The sequence below is a fragment of the Mollisia scopiformis genome (assembly GCF_001500285.1).
Source record: "Mollisia scopiformis unplaced genomic scaffold LY89scaffold_6, whole genome shotgun sequence".
In the NCBI taxonomy this organism is placed as follows: domain Eukaryota; kingdom Fungi; phylum Ascomycota; class Leotiomycetes; order Helotiales; family Mollisiaceae; genus Mollisia; species Mollisia scopiformis.
Window position 1 is genome coordinate 167,078 of NW_017263586.1, and position 26,885 is coordinate 193,962.

The 26,885-nt window shown below is 47.0% G+C and overlaps 12 protein-coding genes across 12 annotated transcripts; 3 read left to right on the plus strand and 9 right to left on the minus strand.

Moving 5' to 3' along the window:
• Positions 1-64: 64 nt before the first annotated feature.
• LY89DRAFT_579414 (uncharacterized protein) lies at positions 65-2,649 on the minus strand (the record flags this gene model as incomplete). Its single annotated transcript, XM_018209000.1, has 4 exons — positions 65-1,321; positions 1,369-2,003; positions 2,052-2,129; positions 2,187-2,649. The coding sequence occupies 4 exons, from the start codon at positions 2,647-2,649 to the stop codon at positions 65-67; spliced, it is 2,433 nt and encodes an 810-aa protein (XP_018074648.1).
• A 1,208-nt stretch (positions 2,650-3,857) lies between these two features.
• On the minus strand, positions 3,858-6,319 carry LY89DRAFT_715719 (uncharacterized protein). The gene is made up of 5 exons (XM_018218225.1): positions 5,825-6,319; positions 5,438-5,769; positions 5,113-5,384; positions 4,973-5,056; positions 3,858-4,898 (listed from the first exon to the last, which is right to left on the minus strand). Exons 1-5 carry the CDS (start codon positions 5,939-5,941, stop codon positions 3,985-3,987), a joined length of 1,719 nt encoding a protein of 572 aa, XP_018074649.1. The 5' UTR covers positions 5,942-6,319; the 3' UTR covers positions 3,858-3,984.
• Positions 6,320-7,736: 1,417 nt separating this feature from the next.
• On the plus strand, positions 7,737-8,186 carry LY89DRAFT_567710 (uncharacterized protein; the record flags this gene model as incomplete). Its single annotated transcript, XM_018208557.1, has 1 exon — positions 7,737-8,186. A coding segment is annotated over one exon (450 nt), but the record flags the coding sequence as incomplete, so codon positions are not given.
• Positions 8,187-9,048: 862 nt separating this feature from the next.
• On the minus strand, positions 9,049-11,692 carry LY89DRAFT_610274 (uncharacterized protein). The gene is made up of 7 exons (XM_018210546.1): positions 11,310-11,692; positions 10,793-11,105; positions 10,737-10,744; positions 10,516-10,686; positions 10,270-10,467; positions 9,947-10,221; positions 9,049-9,897 (listed from the first exon to the last, which is right to left on the minus strand). The coding sequence occupies exons 1-7, from the start codon at positions 11,386-11,388 to the stop codon at positions 9,223-9,225; spliced, it is 1,719 nt and encodes a 572-aa protein (XP_018074651.1). The 5' UTR covers positions 11,389-11,692; the 3' UTR covers positions 9,049-9,222.
• Positions 11,693-12,165: 473 nt separating this feature from the next.
• LY89DRAFT_730350 (uncharacterized protein) lies at positions 12,166-12,799 on the minus strand (the record flags this gene model as incomplete). The annotated part of the gene is made up of 2 exons (XM_018219466.1): positions 12,166-12,194; positions 12,247-12,799. 2 exons carry the CDS (start codon positions 12,797-12,799, stop codon positions 12,166-12,168), a joined length of 582 nt encoding a protein of 193 aa, XP_018074652.1.
• Positions 12,800-13,065: 266 nt separating this feature from the next.
• On the plus strand, positions 13,066-13,929 carry LY89DRAFT_639705 (uncharacterized protein; the record flags this gene model as incomplete). Its single annotated transcript, XM_018211632.1, has 2 exons — positions 13,066-13,677; positions 13,727-13,929. The coding sequence occupies exons 1-2, from the start codon at positions 13,515-13,517 to the stop codon at positions 13,927-13,929; spliced, it is 366 nt and encodes a 121-aa protein (XP_018074653.1). The 5' UTR covers positions 13,066-13,514.
• Positions 13,930-14,025: 96 nt separating this feature from the next.
• On the minus strand, positions 14,026-15,907 carry LY89DRAFT_705257 (putative mitochondrial 2-methylisocitrate lyase; the record flags this gene model as incomplete). Its single annotated transcript, XM_018217443.1, has 6 exons — positions 15,687-15,907; positions 15,462-15,642; positions 14,987-15,408; positions 14,707-14,935; positions 14,461-14,674; positions 14,026-14,378 (listed from the first exon to the last, which is right to left on the minus strand). The coding sequence occupies exons 1-6, from the start codon at positions 15,791-15,793 to the stop codon at positions 14,026-14,028; spliced, it is 1,506 nt and encodes a 501-aa protein (XP_018074654.1). The 5' UTR covers positions 15,794-15,907.
• A 274-nt stretch (positions 15,908-16,181) lies between these two features.
• LY89DRAFT_578409 (uncharacterized protein) lies at positions 16,182-16,962 on the minus strand (the record flags this gene model as incomplete). Its single annotated transcript, XM_018208941.1, has 2 exons — positions 16,182-16,610; positions 16,672-16,962. Coding segments are annotated over 2 exons (720 nt in total), but the record flags the coding sequence as incomplete, so codon positions are not given.
• A 1,613-nt stretch (positions 16,963-18,575) lies between these two features.
• Positions 18,576-20,496, plus strand: LY89DRAFT_439766 (putative allantoate permease). The gene is made up of 5 exons (XM_018207530.1): positions 18,576-18,776; positions 18,860-19,017; positions 19,065-19,427; positions 19,483-19,786; positions 19,840-20,496. The coding sequence occupies exons 1-5, from the start codon at positions 18,651-18,653 to the stop codon at positions 20,455-20,457; spliced, it is 1,569 nt and encodes a 522-aa protein (XP_018074656.1). The 5' UTR covers positions 18,576-18,650; the 3' UTR covers positions 20,458-20,496.
• Positions 20,465-21,530, minus strand: LY89DRAFT_610282 (putative epoxide hydrolase). The gene is made up of 2 exons (XM_018210547.1): positions 21,124-21,530; positions 20,465-21,076 (listed from the first exon to the last, which is right to left on the minus strand). Exons 1-2 carry the CDS (start codon positions 21,470-21,472, stop codon positions 20,535-20,537), a joined length of 891 nt encoding a protein of 296 aa, XP_018074657.1. The 5' UTR covers positions 21,473-21,530; the 3' UTR covers positions 20,465-20,534.
• A 370-nt stretch (positions 21,531-21,900) lies between these two features.
• Positions 21,901-22,669, minus strand: LY89DRAFT_682054 (Bhp2, hydrophobin class II). The gene is made up of 3 exons (XM_018214430.1): positions 22,262-22,669; positions 22,109-22,194; positions 21,901-22,055 (listed from the first exon to the last, which is right to left on the minus strand). The coding sequence occupies exons 1-3, from the start codon at positions 22,437-22,439 to the stop codon at positions 22,020-22,022; spliced, it is 300 nt and encodes a 99-aa protein (XP_018074658.1). The 5' UTR covers positions 22,440-22,669; the 3' UTR covers positions 21,901-22,019.
• Positions 22,670-25,827: 3,158 nt separating this feature from the next.
• LY89DRAFT_682057 (uncharacterized protein) lies at positions 25,828-26,321 on the minus strand. The gene has a single exon (XM_018214431.1). The coding sequence runs from the start codon at positions 26,132-26,134 to the stop codon at positions 25,916-25,918; it is 219 nt and encodes a 72-aa protein (XP_018074659.1). The 5' UTR covers positions 26,135-26,321; the 3' UTR covers positions 25,828-25,915.
• Between the last annotated feature and the right edge of the window lie 564 nt (positions 26,322-26,885).

Sequence of the window (26,885 nt, forward strand, 5' to 3'; positions counted from 1 at the left end):
ATCATATAAACATTATTTCCTGTTTCCCTGTTGTTGCCTTTCAAAATCGCCTTCCCATTTTCCCCTAATCCAAATTAACAACCCTCAAAGTCCTCCTTGGATTCAACACCACACTAAAGAAACTCGGCTCCTGGCCCCCAAGCAAATCCTCCATCGAAGACCCTGCCGTACTCCTCGCCCCTTCACCATGCTGACTCCCGCCTGCGCCCATATACGCCAAATTCTCATCCCCCTCACTTACCCGCGAATATCGGTTCCCCACCCCTCCGACCCCAGCACCCGAATACACCGGCGCAAGACCAGAATGCATCGAGCCCTCCGCGCTCTCACTCGCGCTCGGTCGGCCCGCGCTCCCGCTCCCGCTGACTTCGGTGCCAAATGGCCCCAGCATGACGCCCGTCCCGACTTTCTCTCGGATGCCGCTCGAGTTCCCGCTCTCGCCGCCCCAGTTCTCAGGACTTCCTGCAAAAGCGGTGCGTTGTGCCATTGCGACGTGGTTCTTGTAGAGCTTGAGCTGTTTTCTGTATAGCCAGCTACAAAAGGCGAGGTAGCCTGCTATGATAGCCAAGAGGCCGGCGATAGTGCCTGCTACTATCGCGCCTACGTTTGTGCCTGCTTTTGCAGGGGTGGAGTTTGATGTTGAAGCTGGGGATGTGGCGGTAGAGGTCGAGTGTGCGGTCTGGACGATGGTTGATCCCGATTGTGTTATCGTGAATGTGGGCGGTTTGCCTGTTGCGAGGGGACCGCTTGTTGCTGAGCCGGCGGCAGGTTGGGTTGCTGTGGCGCCTCCGTCTGAAGATCCTCCTATTATGGATTGGACGGGGCCTGGGACGAGATAGCCGAGAGAACCTTGGATTATGGTTGAATCTGGGTCGTTGGTGGACGTAGAATCGGATGAGGAGGATGAGAGAGCCGTGAAGCCAGTTGTCCATTCGAGAGAGGAGGCATTGAATACATAGATGCCAGGCGAATCACAACTGATGTCCGTCCCTACGTACCCACCGATTACTACCATCTGACCGTCCCACATTACACAGCTGTGCCCTGCTCGAGCTGGTGGTTGGGATTGGCCGTCCATGTTGACTTGAACCCAAGTGAAGGATGGAATAGTGAGGATCCACATGTCCGAGTATTGGATCTGGGATCCATATGGTATGAGGTTTTGTCCGCCGTACAAGTAAACGTTGAAACTTGTTCCATCTGGTGCCATTGCTACAGTAGCACAAGGATCGACTCGAATAGGGGGGCTCGGTCCAGATGTCGCTTGTTTGTACCACGTACTGTTCGCTACGTCGTAAATGTCGATAATGTTCATTTCGGTCTAGAGAAATTAGATTAAGTTCTTCCAAATTTGAAGGGGATACTCACAAAAGTCTCATTAGTTCCTCCAGCCAAACCAAGAATGATGCCTTGTTCTCCCCACCCCGGAACGTAAACCAATACACCATCGGCCCTCTCGGTAAAACCAGCACTGTCTTGTATGCCTCCTTGAGTAATATTCCTGTAGACACCTCCATTTGGCGCAGCGGTCGTAGTCCCCAATGAATCAACCCCACTGTTCGCATATCCTGGATGGGTAAACTCGAGCAAGCTCTTCAGATAAATCCTAGCAATTTGGTTCGACCATCCTTCAGTCGTATATAAATCCTGATGTCCCCCAAAGTACCAGCTTTTTCCAAGTTCTGGGACAGATATTCCTGCCCCTTCGGCGGCTCTTTGAACAGGTTGATTTCCTCCATCTGAATTGTTTCCTGCTGATGTCTGGGGATTTGACCATTCTGTCCATGTCGAGGAGCTTATGTCGTATTCCCAGGTTGCCACTGGGAGGGGAGATGTTGGAGGGCTGTCGGAAAATAGACCTCCATACAGAAAGAGAGAGGTATAAGAGTGCCATAATGAGCCCATGGCGACTGCGGGAGGACCTGATGGCTGTGGCAAACCAGTCAGGGAGGGTGATGCAATCTGCCACGATTTCGTGAGGTCTAATGTTAAGAAATCATTGTCTAAGAAAATCAGTATAAGATGCTGCACTCCAAAACTCAATTACTCACTCCAAGTATTTTCAGTTTGACCACTCTGTGTAGTAGCCTGACCACCATAGATGTAAACTGTTCCATTGACATTTGCAACTTCACATTGTCAGTCTGCTGCGGAAGATAGCGCATCTACCAAAAGTTGATACGTACTCTGGTTTGCCCATCTTGTACATATTGACGTCGGGCTATTTGCTCTCCCCTCGATCGCAGAGGCGTTTTCCACCAATTCTGCCTCTCTTATGACACCTGCATCTGCCCCATTCATGTTGACTTCTGAATCTCCGCGATTTCTCAGGCCCGGAACCACAATGGCAATGAGGAAAACAATCAATGCCACCCTTGGTATTGTAGTAAAGATGCCTGGCGGAGCTGTTGCAGAGCTCTTAACCATAGGTCTTGGAGTTTTCGCAAGCTTCGAGTACCATGTCCCACTTTTCTTTGAATTTCCTTTCTGTTCGTTTTCCTTCAGAGGCTCCTCGAATTTTCGTTTTTTGTCATTCGAATCCTCTTTCTTGATCAAAGGGGGTGAAAAGTTGTAATTCTGAAGATCGTGGTATATGCTGGTTGTCAAATCATCAAGCCCTTCTTCCCTGAAATGGGATCTCTTCTGCATCTTCTTTTTGGTATTCGCCTGTACTGATGGTCTCCTCTCACACTCCCGCAGCCTATCCGTCGTCTTCTGTGAGCTGAAGCTCGGGCGGCCAGCCCTCCCCCGAGCTGGTCGAATCTCATGTTCGAAAGTCGCCATCGTGACCACTCAATCATGCAACAATCAGAAGCACCGCAACGGTCGCTAAAAATGAAAAAATACGAGCATCTGTTCAATTGACCTCAATACGAACAGAGAATATGTATGCAAGTGTGAGACAAATACGAGGAAGCACGAAAAGAAGAACACCTTCTCAGATGATCGCAGACCCCTCTGCGACCATTGATGCAGATGCCACAATCAAGATCCAAGTTGCCATGGACCTTACATCATCGCCATGGGCTGCAGGCTTTTGCCATCCTGTCAGAGCTCATCACTGCGTAAACCCTGTCTGTCCACTAACATGGATTCCTGGCGTGTTTTAAGAGGCGGAACGGAGACTTTCTCGATCAGGAACCTCTGGGGTTCTCGTTGGCTCGTGCAGGGGATTGGACAGCGATGAGTTTGGGGAAAACAGGCTTGGATTTTGGCGAGCTTATGCTGGAGATTGGCGCTCCGACGTTCCCTACTGGGAGACGCCGTCTGAAGTCTTGGCGTCGACGTCGACGACATAAGTACCAGCCTTAAATCTTAATGGAGTCAAGCTTGATAGGACGTCAAACTTCGACTCTGATGCACGAACACATCAATATGCAGGCAATCGAAAATCCCCCAAAGTGTGACAGTTAAGTTAATTCCACTAGATCCTGAAATGGCCAGATAGGTAAGGGTCCCAAAGAAGAAGGCCCGACCCTTCCCTAAGCTGCCAACTCAAAACATTGTAGGAAAGGAAACCCGGAGTGGATTCTGAAACTTGGCATGCTGTAGAAATCGGGATATAAGGCAAATGTCCTACATTTCGGAAGGTAATGTAACTTGGTTTAAGAGCCAAGTAGATATTGAAATTTGAGAGATCAAGTGGCTTGTAGCATGCCTGGACTTCCCTGTCCTCTCGAAAGAATTGATTCTATCAGAAATTGAACTTTCAAAGAGATATATCTTTACCCTAATTTCTATGGTAAGAATTCATTGTCCATATAGATTCAACACATCAAGGACCGCTGTATTGCTGTGTGAATTTCCTGCCAACGCATGTTAAATGCTTGAAACCAAACTGGTTTGCGAGCCGCTGACTGTGACATCCAAGCTAGGTAGGTAAGAGTCCTATTATGTACAAAAACGCTGCAAGCCATCTATGATAACAACTGAGAATCTCTATCGCGCCACAAATGTAATTGAATTCCAATCGCTCATTTCCATTCAAACAGCTTGCGGCATTCTAAGCGATCCCGTTCTCTTGTTCCTGAATGAGCTCGAGGACAAACTTTGAGACTGCGCCATCATTTCGTCCATCATCTGCGTGACAGGAAGCATACCACCAGTCTTTTGTTGCTGAACCAAAGCTTGCAGCTGAGCCATGCTGACCAGAAGACCACCTTGGCCTTGTGCCTGGGTACTTTGTCTTTTGGTCAGGAATGTTCCATTTGATCCCAGAGCGTAATTCTGAGAAGTTTGACCGCTAGGAGATATGTCTCCAGGACGGGCTTGAACTTGGTTCTGGGCACCCGCCTTCGCCATTGTGACGATGAACTCTCCATCCAATTGGCTCACGGTTACTGCGACTCGACTATTGGTCATATCAAGAACTGTGCGCTGTGTGATTGGGGTGAAAGTGGGCGAGAGCAGTAGTTGAGTTGCGGCTGCGTTTTGAGGACTGGTGTTAGCTGGTTGTTGGCTAGATGCGGGTGCTTGAGTGGTGGCGGCACTTGTAGAAGCTGAGGAAGCATCAGCAGTTGCAGAAGATGAATTTGCGCTCGATGCCGCTGAGGCTCCAGTATCAGCAGAGGCAGAGGCAGAATCTGTAGGGGCGGTATCTGCAGCAGATGCAGTATCTGTCGAATTCGAGGTAGTCCCAGTGTCCATCGTATCTGCTGAATCAGCGCTTGTCTCCGTAGCTTCGGCGCTTGAGGTTTTTGAAGCTTTGGCACTCTTGGTAGAGGCAGCTGCGACTTTCGACGAGGACGAAGAAGCTTTTCTCTTTTGAGGTGACAGGCTTCCTCCGGTAGCACCTCCGGGGTTCTGAATTACCCCCCGTTGTGAGATGCCAAGGCTAACCGTATCATTTGGTCCAATACCCATGCTCTGTGCCATTGTCATTAGACGGACGGCGTTCACTTGCACTTTATTAGCAGGATTCGGATTGATTTTGATAGTTTCACTTCAGTGACGACTTGATGGGTGAACTTACATGGCACCTGGACGACAGCCATCATTTGGTTGAGATTAGGAACGACACCAGCCAGATTAGTGGTGACAAGATATCTATAATTATCTGATAGGAAGTCAGCACTGAGACCCGGGTCCGGTGATAATAGAAGCACTACATACTGACTGACATAGCACCTCCTGTTAACATGGATGTGCTGACACCGTTTACAACATCCGTATTCACAGTCATTGGCTTGCTCGCCATTATAGACATGCGAAAGCCATCTTGGAATTCGAGTTCCTGGATCCCAGATCCAGTAATATTGACAGCTTGCTGCTGGGACCCACCAAATGGAGTTAGCACATTTGATGTCTCAACCGTTTGCCTGCCCACAGCCATATACTCTCCGTCAATACTGTTGAGCTTGACCATGCGGACAGTATTGTCGGTACTAAATTGCTTGATCAGAAAGAATACTTGACATCATAGTATTAGGAAACTTACGTATTGACACTCTTTTGCCCTTCCATAATGATCCAGGCTTGTCTGTTTGTGGAAAGCATTGCAACGAACGTATTGTCAGGTGTGATATTATTTTGTTGAAGCATTGCTTGATTTATAGGCATCTCAATCTGCGCGCCTACAAGATCCGTTGCTCCATTGGTAGAAATAGTCATGGAGTTCTGTGATAATTGAATGAAAGGTTGACCTGTCGATCCCATAACATGGCTGGCCGGAACCGGAGCCGGATTTTGGTTCACGAGGATTTGACGTTGTGTTTGAGAGAATGTTTCGATTTTGGAGTTGTCGGGAAATGTGAGGCTATTCAATTGCATCTGCAGATATATTTGTCAGTACGTGAGGGGAGTAGTTCAAACAGGGAAACCTTACATCACCATTCAGATTGGATACCTGACCGAACTGAACATTTTGTGACTGGGCCACAACATGATAGCTGAGTCTCGAGCTAACAAGAAGAAAACTGAAATACAATTGCATGGCGGACATTATGATTACTAGTGAAAATGGCCACCAGGGCTATGTGGTACCTCGAGATAGTAGAGGTAGACACGATCAAAGGAGTGACCGGTTTGCAAAAAAAAAGTATATCAAAATCAAGATCCAGGCCTCCAAGACCGTCCTGCTAAGGGCGAATGGCACAGATAAAAGAAGATACACCAACCGTGCGCGGATGGAGTTAAGAAGTTATCCGGATTGACTGAAAGCTGACTTCGAGTGGAGTTCAAAGACAAGTGCATGATTGTTACCGAGACTCTGTAAGGTGCTAAGCACTGGCCTTTCCTTAAGCTTAAATTTTGAGCAACGATTGATACGAAGGATCGACTGCGGGGTGCAGCATGGCCGGACTTTGCCACATCCGTCTTGAGGGTTGAGGAGAAAGGATGAAGTCTCAGAAGAGGCTGCCAAGCTCTTGTGGCGTTTCGTACAATGAGGAAGCCACGATGATTTTTTGTTTCCAACATCGTGCGTTCAAGTTTCGAGTTTCGCCCCCAGGAGCGCCACGAAGAATTCTCTGTTTGAAGCAGCTCAAGATGGTGATAATCGCGATGAATAGTGCTTGGCGTCACGGTAGATCACTCTCGAATTTATCCAACTATTATGATGCAAATCTGCTTCAGAGAGGACAAAATAAAGTTTGAAGGTGACAGCGGAAGCTTTGCTTTTTCTCTCTGCTGTGGCTGTGTTCGAACGCTCGCTTAAATCATGTCACGAGGCTGCGTTGCTCTCCCTAACTCAAATCTCACAACCGCATCCTTAAAAACAGTATAAGCTTTGCAGTGTCTACAGATCAACAGGAAATCCAGATAGTTGGGACACAATCGACGCCAAGATTATGATGATCTCTCTTACTGGAGCCCAGCCGGCATCTCTTGAAACACAGTCCAGTCAACTCACCGTTGTCCCCAAGAACGCTCGACATTAAGGCTTGAAGATCCAGAAACATAAGCGAAGAAACTTCTTACCTGCCAAGGTTCGCTCCTGCAGAGAAACGGTAGAGAAAGGGAGACTAGCCTCGCTTAAGCTCCCGCCACGAGCTCGTATGTTATATGACCACTTTGAATCTACGTCGGCATTGACATAAAACATCCAGTACAACTGAAGCAGGGCTTGATTGGTCTTTGCTTCAAGAACCAGAAGAACCGAGTACGCCCTGTGATTTTTGAGGTGGCAATTACACCAGTCTTGCAGTTCTTTCTCATGTGTTGCACAGACCAGGCTGAGGGGATGGAATTTCCACCCATAGGTACTGTACATATTTCCCATACCCAACCTTGAGTATTGGTCAGAGTCATGTCCCCATGTTTGACAAGATCACCCCCAAGATTCCTTGGCCTTTCACCCCAAGTCTTGAGGCAAGTCGTGCTTTGAGTTCTGTTGGCGCTGTGCTTGTTCCTAGCTAATATAATAAATTTGTTCCCCCAAAACCTACGCTTTGGCAGGCTGGACCTTTTTATTCTGTACTACCCATTTTCAAAGTTTATTATTATTATCATTACCTTCATTTCAATTTATTTCTTAAGTCGCCTTTGTAAGGCGTGTGTTTCGTTATCACTTTGTCCTCGTTTTTTTTTTGATACCCGACATCATGTATATCTTAACTAAAATCGTCGTTCTTTTCTCCCTCCTGCCCACTTTTGGCCTGGCTGTGCCCGCCGCCTCCTCCAAAGCCAGTTCGACGGTAAAGGGAACCGCCAGCAAAGCAGTATCGAGTTCTTCCAAGACTGCTGGAAGCGCAAAGGCTACTGGGCAAGCCTCAAGTCCAGCGATGAATACCAACATGGGCCCAAGCGATGTGCAAGTCATGAATGCAGTCATGTCGTGGATGAATGATACGGGCAAAGTCAGCAAATTCCTCAACACCGCTACCTCATTCTCTGGAGACGAGTTCACCCGTCAAGCAACAATTGCGCTCAACTCCGAGAAGGACGAACTCAATCACAAGATGATTCTCGACGCTGCTGTTGGGCAGATGGATATGGTTCAGGCTGCCAACGACACCCTTGCTACTCAAGGAACTTTCCAGGCTGTTGTGGACGCGCTTCAGTCCATGGTTGACAATGGCCCTGACACAGCTCAGATGCAAGTTGATGCCATTAACCAGAATCGTTGCGTTAATGTCCTACCCAATATTGACGCCTATTTTGCAGCTGCTGGGCAACCTGACATGCAATCTGTTCGGCCCTCTGGATGTTTGGAGGTTCAAAATGCTGCTGCATCATCGAGCAGCGGAGCATCTGCGACTACAGGGAAGCCTACTTCTACGCAAAAGCCTGCGGCCACCGGCAAGAGCATTGCTGCATCTACACAAAAGGCCGCTACCACTTTATCTGCTCCCAAAGCCACAGCGTCTGCGAAGAGTGCGTCCGGATCTGCGCCAAAAGCTGCAGCTACTGGCAAGAGCAGTTCCAAGCCAGCAGCATCTGCGACAGGAAAAGCAACATCGGCGGCATCTGCAACGAAAGCAAAAGCAACCTAAGATCTAGAATACAATGCCGTTCGAATACCTGCTCTGGTCACCTGCCTTGCCACCTCTGTCTGCAGAGCTTCTGACTACATTCGGGTGGAAATGGGTACAAGCGAGGCTATACAGGCTTCAAGACCTGTCAAGGTGTTGTGGTTCAGGATTACGTGTCGTGTTTGGTGCGCAGATTTTTGTGTGGATGGTTTTCGAAGCGCAGCACTTTTGTATATAATTGAGCCAAAACTGATCTTCGACGCTCTGAAGGACAATACATTCTGAATGATTACAGTAACTAATAAATATGGCAAGATCTTAAGCGGAACCTCTAAGTGTTTGATATCACCTGCTCTTACCCTTCTACTGAACTGAGGGATTGACTCTCTGCTTGCCGCACTTTATATCACTCTGGGGATAGTAAATTTAATGGCCGTCATCAGATAAGTATTTCTCTTGATGTACCGTGACTTGCAACGTGGTCGAGATAGGTTCATCACAAGCCCCGTAAGTATTGTCTCAACTTGGAACAGTCCCAGAGTCCTACCATAGATCACTTCATCGATAACGCAACATGACAGAACTTACAATCTTAGTATGCAAGCTGAAAGATCGCTGAGAGATCTCATAAAAGTAACACGTTTTATTGACTCTTGTCCTGCCGAAGAGCGAAATGCTATGTCATCCCAGGTCATCAAAGAATCCCATAATCTTTACTCCGCCGAAGGCAAACGCTCAGAAGTAACTAATCCACAATCATGTGTGCTTCTCTCTTCCAATCCCAAATTATGCCCGAAATTGTGTTCCTTGCCTACAATTCCTCCTTAATCTTGTCACCAGCCTTCTGAGCAGCTTCTCCTGCACGATTGGTGGCATAGGTAGCTCCCTCCTTGACGGAATCGCCTGCAACCTCGGCCTGCTTACGTCCAGCAGCTGCGCCAATACTCAGTTGGTTCATGACCCATGAAGCACCCTCTTGAAGCTTAGCCCATAGAGTGCCTTGAGGAGTGGTAGTGCCGTATTGGAAGTAGTTTCTTTGGTTGCGAGCCCAGGCGATCAACTGGTTCTTGGTTGAACCTTGAGGAACGTTAAATCCATATGAATCAAGATAATTCTTGAGCTCAGACTCCGACCAGGTGTCGAAGACGGAGTCCTTGGCGGCATCGGTTTGCTTGGCAAGGTAGGACGTGACAGAAGCATAAGAGGTACCACCAGTCTTTGAGGCTGAGGCATACGCATCCTGAGCCGCTGAGACGAGTTGCTCTCGGGTGGCACCAGCTTGGTTGCTAGCCTTCTCGGCTGCCTTGTTGCCAGATGATGCGAGGTAAGCCTTCAGGTTCTCCAAAGTCCATGTATCAAAGGTCCAAGCAGACCAGCCAGTGGCAGCCTTGTGTCGGTTCAAGCGAACAGCAGCCAAAAGCTCATCCTTCTTTCCAGATTGAGGAACGGGAACACCACGAGAATCGAGATAAGCCTTTAGGCGAGACTATTTGAACATGTTAGCGTATCCAATGGATGGTAGGCATGTGCCTTACCTCGCTCCATGTGCTGGTAATAGAATTGAAAGCATCTTCAGCCTTAAGTTGGGCATCATCAGTAGCTTTGGCGTACTGATTACCAGCGCTTGAAGTAGCAGCACCGAAAGCAGACGCTCCGGAGGCGCTGGCTTTACTGGCAGCGCTCTTGGCAGAGTATGAGGCATTGTCGCCAGTCAATTGTGCGCGGTGCTTTCGTGCAATTGCCAAAAGCTCATTTCTCTTGCTTCCTTGTGGGACTTTGATACCGTTCTTGTCGGCCCATTCCTTGATTTCTATTCTACAATCAGCAAGTATTCCCCAATCTTTAAAAATGAACTTACGTGAGTCGGACCATGAGTCGAGAAGTTTGTCACTCAAAGTCTGGGTAGCGTCGGCGGCGGACTTGGAGGCGGATGCCTGCATGTCTGCCATCTTCAAGCTGGCGACACGAGCATTGCGGCGGACACTGGCAATAAGCTTGTCACGAGTGGTGGGCTGAGGTGCCGGAATTCCGTGGCTGTCCAACCATTCCTTCAAGTCTAGAACCTATCAGCGATATTTTGTCTGCTGTCGAAGTGCATACATACCAGACTCAGACCAAGATTCATAGAGCCAGTTTCCAGGATAGCTGGCAGTTTCACCGGCCTTCTTTGCAACAGTCTCGTAGTTGGATCGGAGTTTCTGTAGGAGGGTATCTCTAGCTCGTGGTTGAGGGACGGGAATACCATGCTTGTCAGCAAAGGCCTTCAAGGATGATTCTGATAGTATCAGCATTTCGTAATCAGCATAACAGTTGAGGATATTATACCAGTCCAGCTAGAACATGTTAGCATGTATCCTGATATATACAGCAATTGAACATACCTGTCAAAGATCCAGTCCTTTACACTAGACCAAGCATCTTCAGACTTGTCCTCAGTCTCGTACCAGGAGTTCTTGACTTGAGCGATCAAACCATCCTTATTTGCGGCTGCAGATTCCTTAACCTCAACACCTTTTTGTTGGAGGAAGGAACTGAGTTGTGGAGCCTCCCAATCATTGTATGGTTGAGCGACCTTCGATTGCCAGTTGTCCTTGACAAGGTTTTCAAGATCCTTACGATCTGCGGGTGTAGGGTATGGGACGTTGTGATCGGAAAGCCATCTCTCAAGCTCGGTTTCGTGCCACTTATTGTAGACTGTAAACCATCAGTATACGTCTTTCAGGCCTTGGCAAAAGTATAGAAAAGCTGTTATGACGTCTGTGAAACGAGGTCGAGAAATTGTTGCACAACAGACGCAATCGAGCTCCGAAACCAGCTGTTGAAGTTGGCAGGAGCTTTAGACATTCAAGACAAATTCGAGAACAAAGTATTTGACATGTTAGAGAGCTTTATACGTACCAGCTTTGCTGAACCAGCTGCTAGCAACTGTAGCTTCAGCTGCCAGTCCCAGAACTAAGAGCTGGGAAAAGAACTTCATTTTGGAAGAAGTCCTTCGATTTTTGTGTGTTGATTATTTCGTAGATGGTCTACCAGGGCTGAAATTTGGCAGAAGTGATGTTTTTAAAGGAAGGAACAAATGTTTTGATGTGGCTGAAGAGGAGAACAGGCAGCTTTCGCTAAGACGTGATGGGATTGTAGAGTGACGTCGTGCTGTGGTGTTTGCTTAGCGGATAGAACGTGCAAAGAATCTGCTTGTGATCCAGATAATTGGTTCAAAGCGACTGGGGTCTTCAGATGTCAATCTCACTTTGCCATACAAAGAGCATGACGATGCTAGCACCATGACATCACCCTGTCAAGCACATGCGCACAGATCAGGCGGGAGAGACAGTGTGGGGAAAAGAGCTTGGGAGGAAAGTCGAGAACTGTGGCTTTTGCCACTTTTTTTGTGGCGTTCAATCAGAGTTTGAGTTTAGTGGATGTTTTCAAGGCACCTTCACTTCACATGTAACCTTCAGCAAGCTAGATAAATGACAACGTCCGAAATATACTACTGCTTGTCACTCGATTCAAAGGACTGGATATGTTGAATCAGTTGCCTTTGTCCGTTCTCGAGTTCTTGAGAGAGTTGAAAGTTTTGTGTGCAAAGCAATATATCACAATGATGGATCTTTTGATACTGGAAACCTGGAGGATATAGCTGATGTTGACTTCAAATGTACATCTGAACCGAAAAAGTCTGGCTATCAATCTCTGGATAGTGATCCAATTTCCAAATGTCTGACTATGTCTATGTCTCAAACCGTGCATTGCCTTATGACTCCCGATCTGCTCCTCCATGGCCTGCCAAACTGTTAGCAGAGTCTTGGATTGACAGATCAACGAGTAGTCTTACCCTTCCAGAATTTCTTGTCAACTTTGTCTTCTGCAGCCGGCGGAGCGCGATCATGGCCTTGCTCGAACTCTTTATTGTGCTTCTCAACTTCAGCTTGCTTGTCCGAAGTATTATCATGGCCTGGCACGTTCTTGTCGTGAATCCGTGGTGATGCCGCTTTTTTGTCAGGACTCTTACCTCCGCTGTCGCCTACGGCGCCTCCAGTTGGGCTGGACCCAGTCTCTTTGGCGTCTTTGGACCTAGATCCTCCTGATTGTGCCGATGCTTCCTCTGGTGATCCTCCAGATCCGCCTTTCGTTGGCCCTGCACCAGTGCCCTGTCCTTCAGATGGAGGTGCTGGACCAGGATGCTCGGCATTGTGTTTGGTCTCATTAGAGCTCCCTTGATCCTGAGGAGTCTCTCCTTTTGGATCTCCTTCGCCATCACCGTAACCTTGACTAAATCGTATCGGGGTGGAAGAGATGAAACGTGCTGTAGGTTGGTGTCGGAGAGCTTGAGGAGCAGCCTGTCGATTGAAGCTCGAAAGAGTCATATAGGGGCGGAAGAAAGGCATCGTGAGAAGTATTGATAATCTTGAACAACAGCAGTTTCAAGATTGGTAGAAAGACAGAGAGAGAAAACTTACCGGTTTACCAATTGCTGGAGCGCCTTTACTGGTGCATTCTGTGATACTTGAGGATCGTACGTCATGACTGGAGGCTGGGGAAAGATCACCAACATCCGAATGTGGCTTGGCCTTGCACGTGATAGAGCTGACTTACAGTCTTTTTATCATTCGACAGAATCAATCAGCATTATCTGATATTTCAATTCTAAAGTATTAATAATATGTACAATCTCACTTTGCAGCCGCAATCGAGGCCTGTGTGTGACCTTCGTGAGCCTGGCCCAATTGGAAGATTGGGCCTTGACGTCCTCCTGAGTGTCCAGTGCTAGGCTGGACATCCGTTCTAGCTAGACTTCCCCAGACTTGCCTGCAAGATCAGCTATTGAGAACAACGGATGATAAACTACAACACTGTTGATACTGTTCAAAGCTAGAATGTGGACCGAATGTCCCCGTCTACGTATCTTCTCTGTCAACGTCAAACGTCGAGTTGGCTCTGTGTTGACATCTCCGCCTCTACATCATAAACAAACAATGACGACTCAGACAATGGAGTCGAGTTTGTTCTCTAGTGAGAATTCTCCAAACTGAAAACATTTGCCGATAATATCTGGTCTTCCTTCATATATGTTTGATTCACCAAAGTTCAAACACTCAAACCATGAAGACATCAGTTCTCTCTGTCATCGCCCTCGGTGGCCTATTCAATACTGCTTTTGCAAGCCCAGTACATCCGCGAGATATGAGTGTGTGTAACGCCATCTCGCAGCGGCAATGCTGCGACGTGGGCGTTGATGGCATTATAAACCTTACTTGTGCAGCACGTATTGCCCCACTATTCCTCAAGTATGAAGAGTTTTACTGACGCTTCAGCCTCTCGAACACCAACCGACATGAAGGATTTCTCCGAATTATGCTCCGAAAATGGGCAACAAGCAGCCTGCTGTGTTCTCCCATTTGTTAGTATATTGCGTCCAACCTTTGAAGGACGACGAGCTAACTGTCTTCATAGCTTAGGGATGGACTTGTGTGCGGGAAACCATAGGCGAGATCAAGCTCGCTCTCTGAGACGATAGTTAGAACATGATCACAAAGGGTCACATAGGAGGAGACTTGAAATGATAAAATCTGGCTCGAAGTAGAGTCAAAATTCGAAGTGAAAATCATCTCAATCATATGTAATCTTGAGCAGCAATCGTCTCGAAATACGCATCTGTGAGATATGCACCGGATTCCTCAGAACCGTTTCGTCCTACTGCTAGTGCAGGCTTCTGAATTTCTTGCACGTACCCAGCAATTCCATCTTCTTTCAGCATCCTCGCGCTCTTATCTGCATAATACCGTATTCCTTGAACACACCATGTTGGTTGTATCTGAAAAATCGCCCCTTGTTTTGCCATCTTCGAGGGGGAGTCTTTCACATCTGTTTCTGTAAATCCTGCACCTGCCCAGTCATACGTATTCGTATAGCCGAAGCAGAATAGCCGACGTGGATACTTTTCTCGGAGAGCGTTGTGAATTTCACCTGTTATTGCAAGATCTAGTCGTCTGTCAGCGCTGTTGCAACGAGATACGGGCGGCGATTGTGGCGGATCAGAGCTACACACCTGGAAAATCCATTCGAGGCCATGTCAGGTCGCCTAACGGAGCCACAGCGAGACAGCGTTCAGTCTCTCCTTTGACGGCCCATTTAAATAGATACTGACCTTCTCTACTTCTGGGCAGTTCCCAATCGAATGCCACCTCTTTCCCGAGCACGCTCCGAGCAGCCTCCCTCCTTTGTGCGAGCGCAGTGGAAAGGCGATCTTGGCTTCGTAAGCTCTGTACTCTTCCTCCGTGGCTTGAGGTTGGACAGCTTCATCAAAGGTCATAAGCCCAGCTGTCTTCTCCCATTCAGTCCTCACCAGGACGAGCTCTTTTAGACTTGGCTCTCCTGATTCCATTGTCCTCGACAAAACAGTCGACAAAGCTTCGACTGAGTTCGTAGCCCCTATAATGTACTCGTGGTCACAAGGATCAATCACTGAGGTGATGAATTGTGCTTTGATCAAGTCGGTTCGCATCAGAAGCATGGTCTCAGCACTGTGTTGTGTCAATATCGCAGGAAATTTCTACCATTGCCAAAGAACTTACCCCATGATATCGAATTGCATACGAACAGCAGTCAATCGTCCGATATACTCGCTTGTCGGGACGATCGTTCGCCCTTGGCCTGTAGTGAACCGCTTCATGCCAGAGGCTAAGTCATCAACGTGAATCATTGCCACCCCAGATTCCACGAATAGCTTTGCCATCTTCACAGTGGATGTTAAGCCGCCAAAACCCATATCAGCGTCTGCGATAATTGGAGCTAGGTAATCGTAGCACTCCATTTTCGCCCGTTCTGCTTTAGCTTTTGACATTCTGATTTGTCGCTGGCGGCGGTCGTTCCACATCTGAGAGCGATATATCTTCTCCACAACCTTCGGTACAGTGTCCCAAGGATAGTCGGCTTGATCCATACCTGGCTCAAGTACCTGTGTGAATCCACATAAAGCACCCGAAACATAGACCGTCTGCGATTCTGCATCAGTATTTGGCACATGGGTACAAAGTTACTGGAGCAAACCTGTTGGTATTTTGCCATCTCGGCAACGATCAAGGGATCAGTGGCTCCGAATGTCAACTCATATGTTCCATTGTCGAGATGAGATTGAAATTGGCTCCATAATTTGAGAGCTTGCCTGCTCGAAACATATTCTTCTCGCACTGTATTTCGCAATGTGGCTATTCTTCGCGCTGTATATGGTCTGTCTAAAGTCAGCTTTGCATTTCAGCTTTGGATAATACTTGCCTTTTGATTGAAGCTTGCCTTGGAGTCTTCCACCAGTCTTCAATGCTTGCAACTTCCTTATCAAACGCCACTTGCTCTGCATCGACGTCGATATCCAATGGAGCCATAATTGACGAACAAATTGCGACAGCAGGAATTTTGTTAGGACTGAGTGGATTAAGAAGGATTCAACGTGAAAGGAGCTATTCTGAGCGAACTTCAAGCTGCGCGGCAGAACTCGGCGCTCAGCAAGCTCAAAGACATGACCCCACCATAGCTTCAAGCATGGCTTGCTGCACGATAGTAAGATATAGCCGGGCTCCGTGGCCGATCGCCTGACTGCAGATGGGCCGCAGAAGTAGAAAAGGGGGTCGGCAAATTGAGCCAATGGCGTTGGCACATCCCATTTTTGAATGGCAAACGCTTCTTACAGTGTCCGATTCACTATCTCACAGTGGATATGCTGTATCTATGCTATTGAGAATTTTCAGTGTCTTGTGTACATAAACACACTTTTCAGGGCGCTCTAAGACCTTTACAGAAAACATCTCTCATGAATTCCACTCCAACTCTTCTGCCAAACTCTTGCTGCACTTGAATGACCTCGTTCAACGCCGTTCCAATGTTACTGTGTTTCAGTTTTTCTTGGATCCATTCTCTGTGTATCTCATCCTTGATCTCCACGCCAGCTATAAAGATGGGCCACTCGATTCGATGGAAAAGTGCATCGTCTCCAGTTGCAAAGGTTTGGTGAGCAATGCTGAGGATGCAACTTAGAGATGACTGAATTATGTCTGGACAAGGAGCTTTGAGATCACTTAAAGTGCATCGAAAAAGACATACCCGGACTGCATGGTAATAAGCAATACTCAAGTCGGCGTTCACTAGTGTTCGAGTTCGAGGTTTCGTAGTGGTTGCGGCAAGGCGAAACACGAAACTATACTTCTTCAATCTGTCAGCATGACCTAATTTACTATTTTACATCGTCCATAACAGAGCCACCTACTTGCTCGAGAGTACTAAGTTCATGCCCTAATTGGGACCCAAGATCGCTCTTCTGTGTGAACTTGAAACTCTTGTTGATGTCTTCCACCACAATGTTTAGCTCACTATTCAGTTTGAGCATCATGTAGTTCTCATTGTCGTCAATAACCTCCGTAATCGGATACTCAGAACCCCAATTCAAGGCCAAGGCAGATCTTCCAAGATCATAAATCGTTCCAAGCTTGGTTTGATCCGTGTTGAGATACTCGGCTAGCTTTCCACCGCAATAATAGAATCCGTACTTGATATCTTGATAGTAGACAAGTTATCATTAATGCCACGACACTGCCTTCTTGCGGACTGATGGGCTAGTTCCTAATCAGTGACGTATGAGGTTGTGCAGAAGTGTTGTAAGTGCAACAGCAGAGGTCATCCAATTTGTATTTCTCGATATGACTAGTAACTGTCCGACTCAACTGGTTCATATACTAAACATCAACTTGCATCCAATTCATCTTGTATAGGTAGAAGAACTAGAAGGTGGCCAGTATCCCGACATGGTCTGGTTCAGCCTTGCTTGTCATTAACTCTGTGAGCTGACTAGCACCTTCCCGATAATGCCTGTGGGCAACCAGTCTGATTTCCTCGTCATGACGGCGCAACGCGAAGTCGTTGAGAGAGACAGCAAGCAAGAGATGCATCACCATCAGCTTGCTAGATCCGAGGCGCAGTAGCATACTTAGCGTAGACCACTTTGGATGCTTCTTTGTGAAAGAAGCTGAAAAGGTCGTGGAATAGTGGTGGAGTGCTTCGTGCTCTTGCTCGTTAAGCATTAGTGCGTTGGGTAGCGAAGTTCGAAAGCATGGTAACTCTGAAGGGAGCGTAGCTACATTGGCAAAGGCAATGTTGGTGGATGAAGATTGTTCGAGAAGATGAGCAGAATATTCTTGAAACGTCGAGTGTGCAGTTGCATTGAGACTCGTGCTGGATTGAGGGTTCGAGTTTGACCAAGAAAGGCTACCAACACCCGAAGTTGGATATACCTCTGAATGGTCGGGTTACCCAGCATGCGATAACTCTTCGAAATGGCTAGGTGAGCTCAAAGCTGCCTGGTGTTGTAATGCAGTGGAGGTCTCATGGAGTTCCACACTAACTTCGGCTGAGTGGCACTGCTTTTTGGGAGAAATAACGGTTGGCTGCCAATTTTCCCTCGACCTCAACGTTCCCGCTCCGCGTCTTCTCTCTCTCAGCGATGGGCCAACGATATTCCAATAGCATTTCAGTCCAAGCCGAGAGCAGCGCCCACACCATGGTTGCTTTTCATCACATTTAACTTTTTTGAGACGACAAGTGTTGCATCCTTCATAAACATCTTTAGATCAGAACTGTCCTTTGTATAGGCAGGTGGGCTCACCAGTTTTCGACCGCCGCTTCTTCTCCTTCAAATTGCACCTCTCCATTTTCCCTTGATCATTAGACATTGTACGAATATCTTTTTGTGCCACCATTTACCTAGCCACAAGCTGATATGACTTTGGTTCTATTTTCCAGACCCATACGCATCGTTTATCATCGCCCTTCGCCGTCGCTTGACATAGCGAACAAGATCCAGACTCCAATCGAAGGATTGCAATCAATCAACTTCAAAAGTAAAATAATCCACCGCAGGCAAGCTTCGTACTCGTCTGATACTTATCCGCATTATTCTCCACTTTTGATATCTCTGATGATGCTTGGACAATTCCAGGAACCCTTCAAGGATGGGGTTCTCGTCATCGGTTAATTTGGCCAATAAGCTCAATCATGAAGATCTTCTTCCTCTGTGAGAACGAACGATAATCGGCTATGAATGCAGCGAGGTAGCATCGCATCGACATGATAGCACTTCGGTCGATGCTCCGAGTGGGGTCTTAAGTCTGTGAGGATTGTGTTGCAGCGCAGTGGTATATATCATGTCACCGCCAAGAAGTATCCTGAGCACACTGGTGACTTCCGGATATCATGTCTTCGGGCGAGAAGATGCCGACGGTTACCGACCAAGATGTTATGTCGGCAAAGAGAATTGAAGAAGACTCGTCAGTTGTGCTTGAAAAGGATACAGTCACCAAAATCGACAGTGACCTCGACGTAAGCAGTTTCCGCCCTCCTCCCCTCGTTGAGCAACCAGCCTCATCTTCTTAATAAACAGTTCATATACTGACTCCGATAAGGTTGGTGCTCTCTATGCAAACCAACTAAATGGCGATTCGTATTCGAGAAAGGAGGAGGTTAGCCTTCGGTGGCGACTCGACAGACGGATTATGCCAATTGTCATGTTGAACGTAATATTAGCCAGTTGCGACAAAACCTCTTCTTCAACTGGAGCGCTGTAAGCGAGAATTACTGCTACGTCCACCGTCATGCTCACATAACTAGATATGGCCTGAAGACTGACTGTGATCTTACTGGTAATCGATATTCCTGGGTTGGCAGCGCATTCTATTTCGGTTACTTGGTAGCATCACTCCCAGCTGCCTGGCTGTTGCAACGACTACCAATTGCGAAATTCACGGTCGGATGCCAATTGGTGTGGGGAATCATTCTGATTGCCACAGGCTTCGTGAGCAATTTTCCAGGACTCCTGGCGTTGCGAATTCTTCTAGGTATCTTCGAAGCTCCGATCATTCCTGGAAACCTTATCATGATCGGAATGTGGTATCCGAGGAAAGAACAAGCACTTCGCCTCGGAATATTCTACACCGGCTTTGCACAGCTGATCACTGGCCCTGTTGGCTACGGGTAATTAATTGTCTTTGAACTTTGAACGGGCCATGATGGCTAACATCAACCACAGTGTAGGGTACGTCACTGGAACGTGGTTCAAGCCATGGCGTTTATTCTTCTGGATCATTGGGAGCATTACGATCATTTGGGCTTTCTTCATAAGCCTTGTACTCCCGGACAGTCCAGTTTCAGCAAAGTTCCTGAGTGAACGTGAGAAGGCTATTATTGTCGACAGGATGAGGGCAGATCAGATTGGTATCGAAAATAAGACGTGGAAGTGGGCACAGTTTCGAGAAGCGTTGCTCGATGTGAAGACCTGGCTACTGGTGCTCTTCAATCTCTGGGTCTCCATACCCAATGGAGGTCTCACAAGTGTAAGTCCTGAAAGGCATTTAGGAGCGTGCGGATTATATGCTGACGTTCATAGTTCACGCCACTTATTGTAAATGGACTTGGATACAGCTCTCAACGCGCTGCCCTACTGACGATGCCATCTGGAATCCTGGAAACAGTGTCCTCATATCTTTGCAACGGCTGCGTGTTCCTGCTTGTTACACGTCTGCCAAAATACCACCCTCGAGGCGTGATTATTATCATTGGTCTTATCGTTGGCATGATCGCGGCAATTTTCCTCTATACTCTCCCTCTGACGGCACTGCATAACCGTCTCGCTGCACTTTATGTCTCATACTTTTACTTGGGCCCATATATCGTTTCTCTTGGATTCATCACAGCAAATACGGCCGGCCACACCAAGAAAGTGACAGTCAATGCTTTGGTCTTTATAAGCTATTGTGTGTCAAACATCATCGGACCTCAATTCTTCAAGTCGAACCAAGCACCTCTCTATCCACTTGGAACAGGTGCGATTCTCGGCGCTTACGTCCTTTCGATAATCACAATGTGTACCTATATGGCATTTTGTTGGCATGAGAATCAACGCCGCGACAAATTGGATACTGCAGGCGGCGAGCTAGCCCATCAAGAGACAGACTTTAAGGATTTGACAGACAAGGAAAACATACACTTCAGATACGTTTGGTGAACGGGACATACTGCATTCTATGTCCACATGCAGATTGAAGCAATAGTTCGAGATATGAAATATCGAATCTACCCAACCTACCCAAAGAACTCTCGGACATGCTTCAGCAACACATTAGGAACTTCTTCTGCGATAAAATGTCCCGAATTGACTGCTTCACCACTCACTTCATTGTCACAAACAGCTCTCCACTCCCCCAAACAATCGAAACTCTTCTCAATCACTCCATTCTTGCCCCACAAGACTCTCACAGGACACTTGATCTTCCTTCCTGCTTCTTTGTCACTTCTCGCTTCCACGAGATCAATGGTAGCAGCAGCCCTGTAATCTTCACACATAGCATGGACACCTGCTTTATCAGTGAATTGAGAAATATATTCTTCAACGGCTTTCTCATCCATAAACCCTTTCACTCCTGACCAACTGCCTCCAAAGAAACGGGCTTTTAACTCTTCTCGATTGTTGAGCAGTATATTCTCAGGGAATGGTGATGGTTGGATGAGGAAGAACCAGTGCCAGTATTTGGTAGCGAATTCTTGGTCTGTTTTTTCAAACATGGCTAACGTCGGCGCAATGTCGAGCATCATGAGCTTGCCCACTTTCTCAGGATAATCGACACCTAGTGAGATTAGTCTAAGAAGTATTGAACAATGTAATAATACTGACACAATTTATGAGCGATCCTAGCCCCTCTATCATGACTCAAGATCCAGAATTTCTCATACCCAAGCCCACTCATGACTTTCACACAATCTTCTGCCATAGTCGATTTTGCATATGCTTTGTGACTATCCTTCTCATCCGAAGGCAATTTAGATGATTTCCCATATCCTCTCAAATCAATCGCGATAACAGTATATTTGGACGTGAGTTCTGGCGCAACCTTGTGCCAAATGTGGTGAGTTTGAGGAAAGCCATGAAGCAAAAGGAGGGGTTGACCCGAGCCGGAACGGATCCCGTGGATTGTTAAGGAGGATGAGAGTTTCAGATCGAAGGACTCGAAATTAGGAAACATGTTTGCAACTAGAATCTAAATATGAAGCTGGAAAAGTTCTGTGAAAGAAGTTGCAAATGTACCTAGGTCTGCAGAAGGGCGTCACTAATAGCGCTTTATTAAGCTAGTGCGGGGTCATCGGACCCACTTCATGGATTGCTATTGTAAGCACGACATGCTTTGCATTGTGCGGTTCATCCAAACTCTGCCGATGCTTGTTTATCTAAGCTTGGCATTTCGAATGCAGAAATCTCCCGAAAATTCGTTGTTCTTAATGAGATGTCACAAGCTGTTTAGCAAACTGCATGCTAGATGGTAAGAATAGCGATCATTTCATAGCAATTTCATCACAAAAAACATGGCTGGCACATAAGACCTCTCCAAAAAGGACAGTATATTCAATATCATACACGATTACATTGTGCTGCCTGTTTTCCACATCCTCTAAACTCCCCGTTCACCATCTCTGAAAGGAATCAAACATTTCCACAACCAAGTCCTCATACATTTGAGATAAGGACGGGTACAAATTGACAGTCATTCCGGTTCTCTTCAAAGCATTGAACGCTTAGATGGGGTCGGAGCAGATGAGACCTTGCTCGAGCTATGATGTTTATTAGTCGCATTTTCAACCAGCAAGAGATGTTTTGAACTTACAATAGGGATCAAGCAGCACTTGTCGATCTTTCCAACATCAGCACAGATGCTAGTAAAGTTGGCGACTGTTGTTGGGACAGTGGGGGCTGCAGAGAACATTGTCAGTAAAGTGCATTCTAGACAAATCGCTGAGAGTTTTTGGGATTGACGTACGAGTTTCGCAATCCAAGTCAGCAACACCAAGAACATCGACATCGCAGCATTGAGGGGTGCCAGATGCGCAGACAAGAGTTGCTTGACGGTCTGCAAGAGTCATATGTCTTGCTGGTGTAGCAAAGGCAAGAGCGAAGAGTCCGGCGAGGACGGTAAGGCTGGTGATTTCGGTTCTCATATTTGCGGTTGAGGTGGGAGTACTTTTGAAAAAGTTGAAAATTGATAGTTGAAGTTGGATGTTTGTGAAGAGTGTTGCGATTGCGTGATGAAGATTGTTTTCCAGTGGGAATTCACACTCTTCTTATAGATTTCTTCTCTGTGCCCAACAGCTGTTACTCTCAGCTGATCGTCATAGTCAACGTACTCCCAGGACGTCGATCCAAGGTCATTTCGTCCACTTACTCAAGGGGACCACTCCTTGAACACTCAAGACTCGTCATATTGCTGGGAATTCTCCAAAAAGTCAGGGGGTCGAGATGGGTAAGTTTACCGCAAGGTGCTGAAATTCGATGTCGATCGAAACCCGTCAACTCTTCATGCGCAACTCTTGACGAGAAATCCGGTTGGGAGGCGCGGGAAGAACGTTTCTCCTCCACAGCTCCGATGGTTCCTGGCAGCTTTCGAATCGATCGTCACTGCTACTTGCCACTTGAATGCATGTCTCAGCTATTCCAGGGTGAAGCAAACATAGAAAGGGGAGATCGACATCATCAGTGATGCATCGCTTAGACACCCTTGACTGCCTTGCAAAACATGGAGAAGGTAAAAGCAGGGGCCGCAATAACGTCCCGTCTGCAAGCGGACCTGCCGGAACCGTAGAAAACGTTGAGTGGTACTGGAGAGCTCATAGACCTGTTTAACCTTGTCTGCTCTTGAAACCTTGGGTTTCCTCGTCATCGTTTCAACTCTTGGGACGAACGCATGATGTTCACTTACGGTTAAAATTAAGTATACGGGGATTAACATATGCTTCTAGAACGTCAATGCATATGCCGAGCCTTAACATCAGTTTTGACGGTTGACCAAAACATCTACAATTGATTATTGCCAGACTTCTAGCTCAAACAAAAAAGATTCAAAGAAGCTGAGGACGCTGTGGCTGACTCGCCGATCAGCTCTCGTGGGAGACTAACAATGCAATGCAAGAAAAAAAGGGGTCCGAAGCCACAGGCAAACCCATGAGCTTCGGACTTAGTTCTGCGAGGGGATACCGCAAGCTTGTCCCATATGATGTTCTCGCACAGTGAACAAGGCAGGAATGCCTGCATTTTCATGTGTTTGGCTCTCGTGATTTCGATTAGCCAACGCCTCGTGTGGCCGTGTGGCGAAAGTGCAGACCCCATGTGGCAGAGCTCTTCCGCATCGCTTCCACGAGGAATGGAAAGTCCATGGTCGGCTAGGAAGAAGGGAAGAAGGTCAAGAAACCTTGAAGGCTCATTCATTTAGGTGGGGTAGCCAGTCGGACGTCTCCAGTTGACCTGCATCTGTCAGGGTTAAGCACTGCCGATCGATTGACTGTGACAGGGGAAACGGCGCAAATCTTGGCCAAGTTGAGCAAGCGCGTCATGGCAAACTTGCCTCTCGAGCCGAAGGGGGTATAAAAGACGCAACTAAAGCTCCGTCATCACTAGAAATGGATTATGCTTTCGCTTAGAGTGCACTTGCACTGGAGCTTAACACTGTTTCTAACGGTTCTAACCTCGACGTTGCACATCAAGTTCTCAGTTTAGAAACCAAGTCAACGGCGAATTTTCAAAACTTGACCTGTTAGCAGGCATTGAGCGGAACCCTGGTGCAATAATTAATCCTGACCTATCATGACTTGGCAGTACCGTAGCGTTGAGGCTGTGAGATTTCGGTGCGACTGAGCCTTGGCGCTATTTGTGATTCATGATATCAAATGAAAACAATCATGCATGTGTGTTTCATTTGCTGACATTTTTTATTTTGGCATTTTAGGAGCCCCTTGAAATGAGATATTAGTACGACAAAACCTCGCCACTGACCTCATTTTCCTGCGGTAGGTAGTAAGAACGAACAATGCGAAGAATTCCATCTTGATATATCGAAATGAGTGAAATCTAGCAGGAAAGCGTCAAGACTAGTTGTCGAAAGGTGGTAAAATGGGCTGAGCGGCTTGAGCCGAGTCCCTCTTTTAATTCATCCAGCACACCACGAGCTTCGATGTCTCCATTGTTCATGTTAGTCTTCCTTTTCATGGGCTCTGACTGGCTTAAGCGCTTTTCCGTCCTTGCCGATGTAGTCGTCGGTGGCTGGCTTAGTATAGATAGTGTTTTGCGCATCAGATCATACGTGGCCCTCCCTGGTTTTGAGAGGTCGAGGACGTTGCGATTGGATCTGATTCGGTTACTCTTCCCGACAAAGCTTTCATCTCAACTTTGACCTGACCAATTGCGGTCACCAAAGAGATAGACTGCCCAATGAGTTAACATCGTAAGAAGCCGACATGTTCTTGGGCAGCAAGAGCTGATTGGCCTTGGGAGCTTTCCAACGGTCGCCACCTGTTTGCCTTCAAAGCACAGCTCCCAATAGCTCCCAAGACCTTTCATCGACAATCCTCCATCCTCGAGCAGCATGGTGCTCTGATAGCTAGGAGCACAACTGGCTCATACTTCCTGAAATCTAGGACAAGTGTTCGACTACGACAATTTACTCCGCTAACCATATAGGAGAAGTCGTTCACACCCATTCATGTATCAAGAAGTGTACAAGAGTACTAGCAGAAACATATCTTCAGATCCTAGTACAAACTTGTACAACCAACGACCACTTACAAGCTGCACACTCCACCAAGGCCATCAAAACTAGGAGCACAACCGGCTCAGGAGAGTGGTTGAGTGCACTTTTGGACAGAAGGGGAGACTGTCGGACAGGCATAAACAGTGTCCGGAGCTGACGAAGCGTCAAATACATATGGACTCCTCTTCTGGATCATTTCGGGAAAGGCATTTCGATTGCGTGTCCCGACATGATTCAGCATTGAAATATCAACACCACAATTCCGCACAACCCAACGGAATCGAAACCGGAGTATATTCAAGCCTTCAAGATCAACCTCTTCTTGAATGTAAAGTACGACACTCAAACATGATCGATGCTAGCGCATGCTTGAATAGCCAGACGTTGACACCTGTGCTTGACATTACTCTCTATTCATGGCTGGATGTGAACCATCAACGCCCAGGTTGAGAGATGAATTCCTGGCTGCTAGGGACCTTGATCACCAAGAGGTAGGAGCACAACCGGCTCAGATGTGTCGGGCATTATGAATATCGTTGACCACCTCCAAACTTAGTGTATGATGACCATTGAAGTCTCGATCGAAACCTGGACGAAGCAGAGACTGTACAGACTTCGAGCCAACCTTAGTGCCCCATAATCTCGAATCACATATACTTTAGGATCAGGACAATTCAGTATACTTTCACGGCGCATTTTGCAAATATCGATCGCCATGACGATTCTGCAATTGCGAAATCCCGCGCTTCATTCTTCGCCGAACGACTTCCATCTTTCCATCTCGACATTACCTCCAAACTATGCAACCATCACATAAAATTCGATCGCTTACTCGATGCTGTATTTCGCCCTATGCAATTTCTCGGCCCTACATGGAAAGGCTGTAGCACAGTCTTAATACCGTCCATATCTGACGAGTCCAACCACCGTTCTGGAATGAAGAGGTGCGGCTGAAGTTTTTCTTGAACAAGTAGGCAGATGTCTGAGACAGCCCGACATGACACCGGCCAGGGACAACTGGTCATCGACCGGCACTCCATTTGCAGGAACGATACGATTAGACCTGCCATCAACAGGATGGTGAAGTCTGAAGAATTCGCTGAAAACTGCCATGAGATATGGGAGATGTGACACAGCAGGAGAGTTGATCTCATCTGCAGACGCAAAGGAGGAGCGGATCTCTTCCACAAGCTTAGCCAATACAGCAGGATTTCGAAGGAGAAGATATGTTGCGAAGAATTGCTTGACAGAAGGATTGTGTGAAAAGTGATGTTTTTACATAGCAGTGATAAGGAAGAATGCATGACACTATATTCATAGGATCTCCTCAGAAGAAGAAGCCTTTTCACCATTATTAATTATCCTAGTTCATGTTGTTCGCATCAGAGTCACTTATTTGACTCGCCACCTTCTCCTATTCCATGCACCACTATCATGTACTTTACATAGAGCGCGTACTTGCCCCTTGACTGGGACTTAGATGGTCTAGGAGACGCTCCTTGCTCCTTGAACACTGCAAGAATCGAGCTGCTTCGCCAAAAATCTCACTACCATGAAAGTGTGAGCGAAATGCACCTTTTATCTATTGACTCAGAGAGCCTTATGGCTGGTTTCCTACCTTATCGCATACTAGCAATGCACCTCGCCAGCTCTTGAGAGCAACTAGCATGATACAAATCTATATGCTCTTGGAGGCAAAGACAATAGATGATGCTCAGGAGTTTCTTTCGCAGTTCACTTGAACATATAATTTGATGTTGTCTATGTGCAAGCACAAAAGACCACATTCTCGTGAATGCTGCAACCAGCTAATGATACCTGATATGAACAAACATTCTCTTCAGAAAGACTTCTGATGCTATTG

What these genes read in the sequence shown, in the direction of transcription:
- LY89DRAFT_715719 (XM_018218225.1), bottom strand. Translation starts at nt 5,941, where the DNA reads ATGTCCGCCATGCAATTGTATTTCAGTTTTCTTCTTGTTAGCTCGAGA. An exon ending in AGGAGGTGCTATGTCAGTCA is followed by an intron (nt 5,057 to 5,112) that starts GTATGTAGTGCT and finishes ACTTCCTATCAG; the next exon opens with ATAATTATAGATATCTTGTC. An exon ending in GGCTGTCGTCCAGGTGCCAT is followed by an intron (nt 4,899 to 4,972) that starts GTAAGTTCACCC and finishes ATAAAGTGCAAG; the next exon opens with TGAACGCCGTCCGTCTAATG.
- LY89DRAFT_610274 (XM_018210546.1), bottom strand. Translation starts at nt 11,388, where the DNA reads ATGAAGTTCTTTTCCCAGCTCTTAGTTCTGGGACTGGCAGCTGAAGCT. An exon ending in CAGCTGGTTCAGCAAAGCTG is followed by an intron (nt 11,106 to 11,309) that starts GTACGTATAAAG and finishes GATGGTTTACAG; the next exon opens with TCTACAATAAGTGGCACGAA. An exon ending in TTACCAGCACATGGAGCGAG is followed by an intron (nt 9,898 to 9,946) that starts GTAAGGCACATG and finishes ATGTTCAAATAG; the next exon opens with TCTCGCCTAAAGGCTTATCT.
- LY89DRAFT_439766 (XM_018207530.1), top strand. Translation starts at nt 18,651, where the DNA reads ATGTCTTCGGGCGAGAAGATGCCGACGGTTACCGACCAAGATGTTATG. An exon ending in TCTTCTTCAACTGGAGCGCT is followed by an intron (nt 19,018 to 19,064) that starts GTAAGCGAGAAT and finishes TCACATAACTAG; the next exon opens with ATATGGCCTGAAGACTGACT. An exon ending in ACTGGCCCTGTTGGCTACGG is followed by an intron (nt 19,428 to 19,482) that starts GTAATTAATTGT and finishes CATCAACCACAG; the next exon opens with TGTAGGGTACGTCACTGGAA.
- LY89DRAFT_610282 (XM_018210547.1), bottom strand. Translation starts at nt 21,472, where the DNA reads ATGTTTCCTAATTTCGAGTCCTTCGATCTGAAACTCTCATCCTCCTTA. An exon ending in TAGGATCGCTCATAAATTGT is followed by an intron (nt 21,077 to 21,123) that starts GTCAGTATTATT and finishes TAATCTCACTAG; the next exon opens with GTGTCGATTATCCTGAGAAA.
- LY89DRAFT_682054 (XM_018214430.1), bottom strand. Translation starts at nt 22,439, where the DNA reads ATGAGAACCGAAATCACCAGCCTTACCGTCCTCGCCGGACTCTTCGCT. An exon ending in TGACTTGGATTGCGAAACTC is followed by an intron (nt 22,195 to 22,261) that starts GTACGTCAATCC and finishes TGTTCTCTGCAG; the next exon opens with CCCCCACTGTCCCAACAACA. An exon ending in AGTGCTGCTTGATCCCTATT is followed by an intron (nt 22,056 to 22,108) that starts GTAAGTTCAAAA and finishes TAAACATCATAG; the next exon opens with CTCGAGCAAGGTCTCATCTG.
- LY89DRAFT_682057 (XM_018214431.1), bottom strand. Translation starts at nt 26,134, where the DNA reads ATGGCAGTTTTCAGCGAATTCTTCAGACTTCACCATCCTGTTGATGGC.